General features: G+C 36.2%; 1 protein-coding gene across 3 annotated transcripts in view; it reads right to left on the bottom strand.

The window, feature by feature from the left end:
• Positions 1-225: 225 nt before the first annotated feature.
• Positions 226-12,798, bottom strand: part of PACSIN2 (protein kinase C and casein kinase substrate in neurons 2) — a 64,966-nt gene continuing 52,393 nt past the window's right edge. The window contains exons 7-11 of one of the 3 annotated variants that reach the window (XM_075113060.1): positions 10,712-10,832; positions 8,442-8,566; positions 7,656-7,772; positions 6,485-6,681; positions 226-2,088 (exon numbers count right to left, since the gene is read on the bottom strand). In XM_075113060.1, coding sequence (XP_074969161.1) covers positions 1,976-2,088; positions 6,485-6,681; positions 7,656-7,772; positions 8,442-8,566; positions 10,712-10,832 — 673 coding nt within the window. In that variant the 3' untranslated portion in view covers positions 226-1,975. The remainder of the gene's footprint in view (positions 2,089-6,484; positions 6,682-7,655; positions 7,773-8,441; positions 8,567-10,711; positions 10,833-12,798) is intronic. The other 2 variants (XM_075113070.1, XM_075113080.1) reach the window with 2 other exon arrangements.

The following is a 12,798-nucleotide window of genomic DNA, read 5'->3' as shown; positions in this document are numbered from 1 at the left end:
ACAGTCTCCTCCTCTTCCATAAACATTTTGCTGGAATACCTTGCCAAGAGCCCCTATGCACTGCACCTCCCCTTCTTTATTAACAGCGCAATGTCACTAATGTTGTACTACTCTTTATGGCTCTTCTAGACAATGCAGATTTTGTCACCTTGAATTGCAATGAAATGCCCAGATTATTTGCTTCATAAGACTATTTTCATGCACATTGAAATAGTAAGAGATGCATTCTGTGTATTTAAGAGATTAACAGGTTTTATTGTTTTCTAAAATATTTTACAATACAGAGACCCAAAACAGTAATTCCTGACAATTTTAGTAACCATCTTGTAGATGAACAATTATATTGATAAGTTTTCTGTGACAGACACATACATACATCCACATTCTAAGCTTGCACATTTTGATTCATTGAAAATGATGACTAAATATACCTCTAAGCTCAAAAAGCAAACGATAAAGTCCAAGACTACCAACTGTGTTTTATAATTACCTCAAAACAGATTTGTTAGCTTCATGACAGTAGCTTCCTAACATAGCATATCTACTTACCTGATACTTAGGGGTTTGGTTTGGTTGGTGGTTTGTTTGTTTTTTTTTTTAAACACAAATCTGCTGTAATTTAACAACCCAGTTTTCAATGTCACAAATGCATACTATTTGACATGATTACAGATTACCAAGTTGTAACTGCAAACAAATGTAGATTTTACAGTGTTCTGCTACGATAATCCATGTAAGGTCTACAACTAGTTTATATTTTGACCCACAAATTTATCCACAAATAATGATTTTGAGTATGTTAGTGTATTTACTGTACTTCAGAAAAATCTAATCACAGAATACTTGCCTATGGTACAGTATCAAATATGGCAGGAAAGCAGATTTAAATATACCTATAATTTAAACTCTTAAACCAGTCTAAATCTTATTGACATCAAAAGTCTTGACAACTAATAACCATGCTCTTTATATTTTGGAATATCAAATTATATGTACATATACACAACATAGATAGGCTCTTAATAAAAAGCATTTAGTCTATTTTACAGTCTTCTCTGTTCAAAAAATTAGTCTTCACAGATTTAACATTTCAATTCATCCAAAAAAATCATTAGCAGTTTAAAGATTACCCCACCCCACCCCACAAACGTGTGCTGGAAATAGCTACTATTCTGGGGCTTATGCATAATTTATCTTTCTTTTGAGTGCCATTTAAGGTCTAGATGGAAAACTCTTAGTTTAAGCGTCAAACCACGTAAACAGCATTCATAATAGAATCCCAACCCATGACACCTGGAGATATCTCTGCTACAAATAACCCTCTGTAACAGATATTAAATACAGTATGTTTTTTACAACTTCAAGCCATGCTGACAAAGATTACTACAAACTGGAAAGTTTTCAGTCAGTCAACTGGTGACTAAATCTATGTCATAATTTAAGTATTAATTGCTAAATCCAAGCATACAAAAAGGTGCTTAACTACATAGCATTTAAATAAAAAAATACTGCATCTTTCAGACATTGCTAGGAACAAATAGAAAATTAACTATAATAATCTTTAAAATTCAAGTTGCAAGTTACTGAAGGTCACTTAAAATAACTAATTAAACAGAAGTGAGCGTAAGCCACATACCTAGAGTAGGATGAGGCACAAGCATAGAAAATGCAAAAATGTTTAGGAGTCACAATAACAGACCATGTGGGGAAAAAAAAAAAGCTTAAAGTATTTTTCCTATCATACTATTTTTTCAACCTAACCCCTTTCCTCTGCATTGTGCACAAATTGTGAAAACAATGCCAAATTATTGGTTCAAACTTTTGTCTCTAAATCACCATGATTTCAGTATCAAGCTCTCGCCTTTTCATTAAAATATATACATTCTATACATCATTCAGCTTCCTCTCGCTTTAAATATATACTGTACAGGCCCACAGAGGTTTTGTAACACTTCTGTATTGACTTTGTCTTTTGTCACTGGATTGGTTCTACATAGTTTGCTGGGTATAAGCCAACTTGTCCATTGTCCAGACGTCCTTTGCACCAACCCTGCTCATCTTCATTCTCCATTTTAGTTAACTCATCCCCTGCAAGAAGAAGGAACATTGTTAAGGAGCTGTAACCTTTTAAGTGACAATAGGAAGCTGTGACAGTTATCTACATGTCTGCTTTTCTTCCCCTGCCCACCCCTGGCCCCAGCAGAAAGCCTCCCTTCTTTGTTCTTTGTGCTTTTGATACTAAGAATACCACTTGGAGATATACATATGGGGCGAAAGACCCCCAGTTTCAAGAGAATATGAAGCAGCAAGCTACTTTAAAACTTTACATTAATGGCGTATGAAAAAGGTCATAGCATTTTTTTGAAGTGCAATAAAGAATGCAAACTTTAGAAGTTATATACCATGTTATTTCACTATAAGAAAAAGACTCCCTTATATCTCAGGGTTGTGAACAAAGATAGTTGTGGATAGTACAGCTACCTCTAAACAAGCAGAATAATCCCACCTTTTCAGCCCTCAGCAAAACGTCAGTGCTAGTGAAATAAATGTTTCATTAGGCTTACTGTCAATATATACTTGTCTAAAAGGTTGTGGAACATAGAGGAAAAACGCTACAAACATTAAGACACAGCAGTAAAATTCTCTTGAAGTATACTTAAAGCTTTTCAGTATACCACTACTAAGTTGTGATGCAGAAAGATTTAAAAGAATCTTATATCTTACACTTCATTACATCTGTGTCTCTCCTCATATTTTTAAGAAATGAAAGGATTGGGATTTAACCTTCCCTTTTATTGCTCTAACTTTATACTGCTGGAAGCTGATGCTGTAGCTGCAAAAAAGAAAAACCCTAAGAATTTGCTTGCTAACTTACACAGCAAACACTAACACTGATTAGCCATTCAGATTTTTATGAACTATAATATAACCTTTATTTATGAACTATAACATAACCTCATTTTGACTACCATTCACATCTAGTCTTCTAAGTCCTCAGGAAATACTTTAGCATTAGAGTCTGCAGATGCCAAGATGCTGTATATGAGCAAATGAATGTTCACCTCAGCCAGACAAAAAGGCCAGATTATGTAACAATTATTTTCTCATGCACAACTTACTTGTGCCAAATTATTTCTCTAGATAAAACTGATTTGTGTTTCATCTTAGTTAGCAATAGGAAATAAATGCTGAAGATATTAACCACTTAATAGAGTCCCAAATGGCTATAAATATACAGTCTTGGTATCATTTAGGAGAACAAAAACTAGCCTAGGGACTATCAATTCTTTGGCAAAATGAAAATCTTCTCAGATACACATCTTATATAGCTCCTCTGTTAGTTAAAAAAGGTTAAAGCTTTGTCTCCTCTAGTTTCTAGTTTACCAGATAACTAATAAAAGAACACTATGAACAAACGTTTGGCACTATGGACTGTACTTGGCTTATGGAGACACTTCACAATTATTTCCACCATTTCTAGTGCTGCAGAGTGACAGTGTACAACTGCAAGCTTTCCTGCCACTTCTATGAAGTGTATTTTAATAAAGAGTGAAAACAATGACTATCAAAACCACATGGCATTAACAGTAACCCTCAAGGCAGCTGCACTTGTATTAACTGCTAGGACTTGGGAACTCAGTGATCTTGGAGGTCGATGAAAATATTACCACTTAAGTGTGATCTGCTCAACAGTTACAACTAAACCAGTCTAACAACTGCAATAACACATTTTGACAACATTGCACGGTCTACATTTACTGTAGGTATTTATCCTCAGCCATGGCAGAGATGCAGTAGGGTGAGCTAGGCATATGGTAGACGGTTATGTCCCATCCTCTCTTACACAATTAAATTCTCTCGTAAGATAGGAATAAACAAAGTTACTCTTCCTCTCTGCAAGCCTCCCACAGTTGTTTGTCAAGAGAAAGAGAGGTGTATAAAGTATTCCACTAATAAAAAAAGTTTCACGTATTAAAGTACATTTAACGGGTCCTATGCAGAGCATATATACTACAGCATGTGCCTAGAAGTGATCACAAAAGCTTTGTAGGCAAATTCTTTGAATATCCAAGGAAATCCCATCTGAGAATATCCATGCACATTTAAACAGATCCCTAAAATGCATTAATCCTCTGCTGACAGCTGCTTAGGCGCCTAGGCATAGTCTACATAGAAGCACAGGAGCGAGTACATTTTAAATTGGCTCCTGCATGACCTGGTGAATTTTTTTTCCTTAGTCTTTTGTATGTTCAGTGTAAGCCTACTCACACCAATAATTCTGCCTAAAACTTAAGTAGTTTTGACTGCAGCTGTTCTATAATTTAGCTTCTGTAAGGGGATTCGTAGTCTAGCATGTGATCCCTTGCCTATGATTGATACAATCATACCTTGGTGTTATGTTACTTAACAACTTAATTTGATGTTAAAATCTACTTTAAAGCTCTTCCTTCAAAGTTACTAAGCCTACATACATACCTTACAGTTCATACTTTTTGTACGTTATTTCTACAGACCTCACACTAAGAACCACTTGGTTCAAATAGTTTCATGCAAGTCACACAGCTGGTACTAAAGCACAGAATGTTTAACTTTGGTTTTAACCATTACGTGTGTGTGTATAAACATTGCATAGTTTTGTCACTGAAAGGCTCATTACTGTAAACCCTTGGAATGCCATCCTGTTGCTTGATAGGCACAATACATATATTTCAAGAGAATTACCACACTGCCAACCCCTGCTGAGAAAAAAGGAGCAGTTAAAGTCTACAGAATGAAGAATAATAATTTTAGCTGCTGTGCATTCCAAAGAAAGATCCACATGTTTTGTTACTACTGACCTTCTGTCAGGGCACAATTAAGCAAAGTTAGCAGACAAACCAACCCGTTCCTCTTCTCTGGAAGCCTACTATACTTGTCTACAAAAGACGACTAGTCAGATGTATAGATTTCACTACTAAAAAAGGAGGGAGGCGAGTGAATGGTGGGAGCACCACCACCAAGTTGTGGGGCTTTTCGGTTTAAAAACACAAACTGCATTTAGAGTGTCACCTGGAAATACACTGTTCTGGGCACCACCTTTCTCCACAAGCAGAATGGAAGCCTGGCAGTTCACTGATCAGCTACATCACTGACTTGTTTACTACATTAACTTTAAGCCATAACATCCATCTAAGACCCACTGTGAATGGTGTAGAAGTAGCATACTTCTTACTAACCCCAGCTGAAAGGGAAGTAGAACCAAAAGTTCTCAAACTTTCTTTCAACACTTGAATCCTGTTTTTCCTCTACAACTAAGTCAGTCATTACAGGAAAAGGGAGTAAATGGCAAGCAAACTGGAAAAGGGACAAGATCAATGAGATTGCCTATCTCATTTGCACAAACAGAAGTTTGATTTGATTTTGCTAAACTACTCATACAGTCTTGGTCTGAAATTACTGGCTGATAAGTTTTTCATGTGCAATTCTGGGCAAGACAGTAGAACAATTGGCTGAAATTAGAGCTTGAAAGCCATGGACAGGGCATAGATTTCACCTTTCATCACTAGAGGGTGCTACCTCCAGGCTGGCCAGAGTATGAAAAACTGTCTCCTACTTTGGGGGCTGAGTAAGTTGCCCAGGCACTTGCTCAGCACACAAGGACTGGTAACTAGCCCAGGCACACTGGAGGCAGCAGCCATCTGTGGTGTACAGCCATCGTACTCTCGTGCCAACTTCGTATGTGTGGAAACATACTGTGACATGGGTCTCTCCTGTCAGTTGCCTCTATTCTGCTGTCTCAACTCCTATAGCAGCAACGTAAAAAAGGAACACGGTTTATGGCTCAAGGGAAATACAACATCCTAAGAAGGCAGATATATAGTAAGTATACCCTAATATAATGCAAGATAAGACAAAACAAGTAAAGACAGTTACTGTGTTTAACATACACTGAATGGGGATGGAAAGAGAGAGGAAGAAAATTATCTGTCCATGGCTAAGTTTTCAACCTTAACAAGTTAGCACTGTAGGAAGTTGGAGGGCAAAAAAGGGATGATTCCAGTTTAAACAGAAGAAATATCAGTTGATTAGATACTGTTTCAAGATTAGCTGCTGTAGTCTTTTTATTAAAGAAAAAAAAAAAAAGCACCCAGCTTTGTAGGGTTGGCATTTCTAGACAGGTAAAAGCAGCAGCTGTTATTGTCACCAACTAAGAAAAGGAAAAGATAGGATTATCAGTTCCGCAGCTCATTCTGTTTCACATGAGATGGTAAGAAATGAATATTCCAAATAGATCCATCCCTACACATCTCAAAGAGATTAGAAGTCAGTGTTTCCTAACAGGGGATACTAAGAAGCACTATCTGGAGGGATAAGTGTTAGGATCCTCTAAGTGGAGTTGTACATTCAGAGAAACAGGTGACTTAGAAAATAAAAGCTGAAAAGAAACTCCTCTCCTGCCCTTTCTCGTTTTGATAAGTATTTCAAGTGAATGCTGTAAACTTACCAGCTTTAAAGCTGAGTTCATCTTGCTCTTGGCCCTCATAGTCATAGAGGGCACGTACTCTCACTTCCATTGCAGGAGAAGTATCTTCATCAAATGGATTGGTGTCTCCATTTGCATCAGTGGAAGAGAAGGGATTGTTGGACTCTTCATCAGACCAATCTGTAGGGTAGCTTTGGTTTTTTTCATAGCTGCTAACACTGAAAAGAATTTTAAAATTATTCTTTTCTGCCCTTAAAATAGGACACTAGAAATACCACTAAGATATGAGTTCCCCTAATTAAGCTTAAACGCCACTCTAAGGTCCAGTTTTCAAACTTTATTCTGGAATCTTCTTGCCTATCTTTAGCTGACAATGCGTCATTCAAAAAACAAAACTAAACAAAAAAAAAAACCCAAACATTCTTGCAATATATTTACAGTTAGAAAAAGGCAAGGGAAAAAAAAAAAGATATCAGACAACCTCCCCACAAACTCAAAAACTTCTCTATCAAGAAATCTATATAATACATGGGATTATTTACTCTAGAAAGGTAAAAGGTATGCAGGTAATAGATGAGAGGAATTATCTGGATAAGACATTCAAACTGCTTTGCAGGACCTTCCCCCCAAATCTCTATGCACCTCTACAATAGCTTTCAAGACTTTTTGTCTGTTGCAATCCACCAATAAAAAAAACTTCATTATACTGCAACTTGATCATTTAAAGAAAAGTTCACATTTGAGCATGCACATGCCATTTAAGAGTGGTATGACATCCACAGTGTGTATACTGAAGTAACAGGCAGCTGTTTGAAAAGGTCCTGAACAAAAAGAAAGCAATCATAAAAGCAGATTTATTCAGCAAGAACACGTAGAGCAGTAAAGCTCCAGAAGCAGTTCTACTAGAAAAACCCTTCAGTTTTAACATTTTATAGGACTGGTAAAGGAAGGGGAAAAAAGGCAACAGCAGTTGTTAGCAACTGCTAATAACCCAAGTAGTTTAAAACCAAAGATCAAGGCAACAGATATGGCATCTGTTAGGAAAGACAAGTCAGGTTACAGCGTTGCTTACATAACTGCTGGAAAGGACTTCATGCACTGACTGGTATAGTGTTATAGAAACCAAAAATAGAAAACCCTGGATAGAGAAAGTGCAAGTGTGAAAACAATTAAAAATCAACGTTTCACCAACTTTTTGATCTTATTGTCCTCCTTTTCACTGACAGTACTCCCAGTATCTTCTTCATCTTCAAAGGGATTGTAACTTGATTGTACTGACTGCACTGTGTTACTCTGGACACTAAGACTGCTAATTTGGAAAAGAAAGAGCATTATGGCGACCCTATCTGTTTAAGAGTAGAACACTGTCATTGGTGTCCCACTAAGTTTCTTAGCATACCCCTTCTCCAGACAAAAAAAAAAAAAAAAAAGCCCAAACAAAACCCAAACTTCTATCAAGTGTAGAATAAAACCCAAGAAAGTTCAGAAAGTCTTGCATAGGATACATTCCTCCAGAATTAGATGATCCTTTGTGGATCATAAATTCTTTTTCTTACTGCTTGCAATAAAAGGCAGTATGACTTTTTCTACCCAGTTTCATTCCTTTCTAAAGCAGCTGTTGTTAACAGTTTCGTATTGATCACATCCAGAATTCTGAAGTGGCTAGATGTTTTGCAAGCTAAGAATTCTAAGTATAATTGTCATTTCTAGAGATGGGAAGATAGCAACAGACTACCAGATTAACTACAGAAAGTTCAGTTTCTCATGAAGTTTGGTTTCTTTTAATTCCCAGTGGGAACAGAAGTGTAAAATGGAGAATAATTCCCAAAGCATTTTGTTAGCTGCAGAAACATTTCACTAAAAATGCTCACAGATAATTAACATTTGGTTGGACAGTGACTTTCTGATCCCGTAGAGCTTAGTGTACTTGAAGATTACAATCCTTTCCAATGAGTCTTTTAAGGCATAAAAAAAATACCTGCTATGTTTGTTAGGCTGTGAAACTTGATCTCCTGTCTGATTAATACCAGTCAGAGTCACTCCATCAGAAGCCTTTTTCTTTTCTCTTCTGCTGAGAGTGCGATTCAGATCTGCAGACCACTCCTGTCAATGAATGCAAAATGTGATTGAGAAATTTAATTGAGCAAGTAATTTTCACATTTAATTTTCAGACTGAGTTATGGAACATACTTTTATATATACAACAGTACAAATAATTATTAAAAAGATAAGTTACTCTAAATGTTTTGGTTATAGCTCCCATCTAACTCCTACCCTAGCAATGCAAACAGTGCTACTCGCAAAATTCCAAGGTTACCTGTACTTGCCTGCTTAGTATTCTGAATGCCTTGAAAAGACTTAAAATACCAGACATCTGGCAGAAAATTGGAGAAATCAAAGGAGTTGGCCAGTGCAGCTCTTTAAAAGTTGTACTGAGAGGGCTCACTCTTTCAAATTATGCCAAGACATCTGGCTTTAAAAGGTAAACCTCACATTTAATTTAAAAAGGTATTATGATCTTATTTAAGAGAGGTTTACTTCTCAAGATGTGCTCCAAGAATGACCTATGAAGAAGGTAATTTTTAAACTCATTGTATATCATGTCTCCTGTCCCTAAGATTTGAGCCCTTAAGGTTCTTCACTCCAGATTTAGTGAAATTTATTGTCCTTAAAAGCCATCCATAAGAGTTAAGGCTCAAATCAACATAACTGTTGACAAGACTCATGATGCCATTTGTAAAGTATCCCCTTCTTGAAATTCTGAACCATTCAGATGTTTAAGAAAGCAGACTTTCTGCTGGACCGGTATTATGAAACCTAAACACAACTTCTGCCTATCAAGTCAAACGAAGCTGCACACTAACAAAGCAAAACCAAGAGAACAAACTGGATACAAGCGAATATCCTATGCTGAGACATGTTTCATCTCAGAAACCTTGAAGGTAAAAAAAGTCAGGAGATAAATGCTATATTTTGTATAGCAAACTGAGATAAGTATTTTTAACAGGAAATTAAGATTTTGTGGGTTGCTATTATACTGGTTTATACATGTAGCACATATGTGATATCTGGCCAACTTTTCAGAGATACCACATTATTTTAACTTTGCAGAAATACATATTGAATTTCTGAGTTACCATAGTTTAAAGACCACTGACCTAAGCATATCTGCAGTTTATAATACAATTTCATATTCATTTGATCATGACTTTTTTTTACTTACGTCATCCTTGTAGCATGTAAATGAGAAAAAACTTGGTTAGAGAAATAGTAGCAGCAGTATTTAATCTGTTAATTTGAATCATAATGCATATGGAAAAAGGATGGTAATTTCCCCACACAGAAGTAACTGTAGTTCAGTGTTTCAGGCAAAGAAATTCTGCAGTACTATTATGAGTTGTCTTCCTCAAACCTTCTAATCTAATTTTAAGAACATTGAGTAACTTAAGTTATATTTTCCATTGTGGTTAATCAGGAAACACCGAACACTCTGGAGTTGATGCTTCCACTCCATTAATTTAATGCCTAGAAATAATTTCAACTAAACTCATGATTCTGGTCAGACATACTCTTCCCAATCCCAGCTATGTGATACTCTGGTAGTAAGATCCACTCTGATACATTTTGGTGCTTACTTCTTGTAGGCTATGTTAGCAGAACACTCCTTTCTTTTGGAGATGGCATTCAGCAATAAAATGGCCAACTGGTTAAAGGTGGAATTTTTTTTTAGTATAACAGTATTTTAAAAACTAGTTAAGACTCATAACTGAGTTTTCAGGACTGACTGACATATTTAGTTCAAACTTTTTGCACTGTCTTTGCTGCCTACACTACAATTACCTGCTAACAGCAAGGAGATTCTAATTGTAGTCTGACACAAAGGGGAGAAGTAAAACATAGGATAGCATATACAGGTGTCAGAGGTGTATCAACTAAACCATGGCTTACTAATGCCTTCAAGTAATGACTTTAGCCTAAAAAAAAAAAAAAAAAAAAGAAATCACTAAATCACTATACAGTTTTCTGGTTTACCCCTTTTCTCTTTAAATAGGTGCCTGATATAATGACTTCCAAAAGTCAGGGGATGAGGAGAGCCCAAAGGAAACAGAGAACACTACTATGACTTGTAAAAACAAAAAATTCACTGCTGGAAGCCTGATTTTAAGAGTTGCACCAGAAAAATATGACAAAAACCGAAGAGCAAAAAATAGACAAAACAAGTCTGAATTTTAAGTACTCTGACCTTACCTCAAACTGAGGCCAATTCATTGACATCCCTGGACCTTGATTAGCTCTAAACCACCGCAAATCTTCAACAGCATCTGCTGTTTTGATATTCTGTTCCAGTTCACGGTAGATATTTTTGTAGCTGCAAAACAAAATTGTCTTCAAATTCAGTATAACATTTAGAAACATGGCAAAGCTTCTAGTCAGATTTAAAAAAGAAAAATGTTTCAAAATTCACATTAGCATTGAAAAAACTTATAGCAAGACACACTTTTTAAAACTCTATGACAGACCTTTTAACTGCCTGTAAAAAAGGAAGAGTAGTCCAACAGGTAAGCTTGCTGAAAGTTCGCAAAACCATAAAATCCTTATTTGCCAGATTTTAGTATTATGACTCTTGTGTGAAGTAACTTAACGGGCTGTTGTTAAATGCAGGATTTACATAGGAATGTATTTAAATTACTGAGCGCCAGTCTTGAAGTTTCTTGACTTTGAAGGCTTGTCTACAAGACAGTAGAAACTGTTTTTGTGATAAGCCCATAGCATTCTGTGAAAATTCCTGTCTTAATCCAGTAAGAATTATAAGTCATTATAAAACAAAAAATCTCAGACCCGAAGTGGCATTAAATGGGTTAAACATTTTCCTGTGCAGGTATAGTTATCTGCTAACTGCTTTTATTGTTTTAGGTACTCTCTGATTTTATTAACTGTACTATTTATACGAAATATCAAATACTATAAAGAACCACCATACTACCCTTTTACTTCTCTTAGTCTACTTATTTTTCATTAATGTTGAGTTCTCATAAGTATTTTGCAGAATAGAAGTCGTTGCAGATACAGCTTTGATCCCCTGCTCCTAGGCCATCATGTGCATGTATTTGTTCTACCAACTGTGATTACAAATACAATTGTTTTATATCAAAAAACCTAATATGGTGCAATATGGAACTCAGTATAAAGGTCTTAACACAACAGTTACAAGGCTTAAAATAAGAGACACAGAACTACTGGCCTGTATTCAAGCTAGAGAGGATTTGGGAAAATCCTTCCAGACCAAGTCACACAAAACTTAAAATTCATTAGTGCTACATTGTCAAGGAGTCAGACTTTCCTCAAAATACACTTTCAAGTTTCTCAATTTTTATATATTACTTGACTGCTTTAACATGTATGCAGTATGGTTTCTTCCTACATCAGTGGTTCTTTGAATATACTTAAGAAATGTAAAGGCATGTATTTTGAGAAAGGGAATAAACAATTTTGAATGATTCACTAGCCATCAGTTAAATCAACAATAAACTGAAAGTCTACATCTGTAGAAAACAGGCAGGGCTATTTTCTGGACTGTGCTCTTCAGCATTATTAGCCTTAAAGTTAAAAAGCAGACTTCCTTTGCGGGGTTTATGCTACACTTTTTATCTCTGTGCATTCAAAGAGACAGAGATAAGGAAACAGATGAACAGTTACAGTTGCTTTATCCCTAGTTTTATCCTAACAGTTTTCTTCTTTGTTTGCACCTTACTAACATACCATAAGGCACCACTCCTGAACATTCTAAGTATCTTAGAAGGAAATTATTGTCTCTTCACCTGGTTGTCTTCTGTAGTCTTCCCCCAACCCTACCCTTTAGGTCAACTATTTCTTATTTATTTCTATTCTGTAATTTCTTTCAACCTGATTAACCTGAATTCAAATAGTTAGCAATCCTAACTATCTATCTACTCAGAGTAAGAACAACCTATCTTCCACAGCAATTTTGTAAGAACTTTGAAGCAATCCAAAATGATGCTTAAATAAGTGATCTTGCCCTTACTTACCTCTGTATTTGTTCTTGTCCCTGTGTCACTCCCCTTCGCTCATGCCAGCAGTGACATTCATGTGTCTACATACCCTGACCAGTAGATCAGGGTTAAAACCAAGCCAGATTCTTTCTGCCCTAGGTTACCCTGTCAGCTCCTTAATTACACTGAGTGGACTACCGTAAGAGTTTGGTCACTAGCAGAACTGGGAACAGAAGCAAGCAGCCAGCAGCACACTTTTCTCCTTTTAACTGAAGTGCCAACCAGAACACACATGAAACTCTGCTGTTACAAGTAGGATTTAAA

This window comes from Phalacrocorax aristotelis, chromosome 1, assembly GCF_949628215.1.
Source record: "Phalacrocorax aristotelis chromosome 1, bGulAri2.1, whole genome shotgun sequence".
In the NCBI taxonomy this organism is placed as follows: domain Eukaryota; kingdom Metazoa; phylum Chordata; class Aves; order Suliformes; family Phalacrocoracidae; genus Phalacrocorax; species Phalacrocorax aristotelis.
This window is presented reverse-complemented; position numbering and strand designations above follow the sequence as displayed.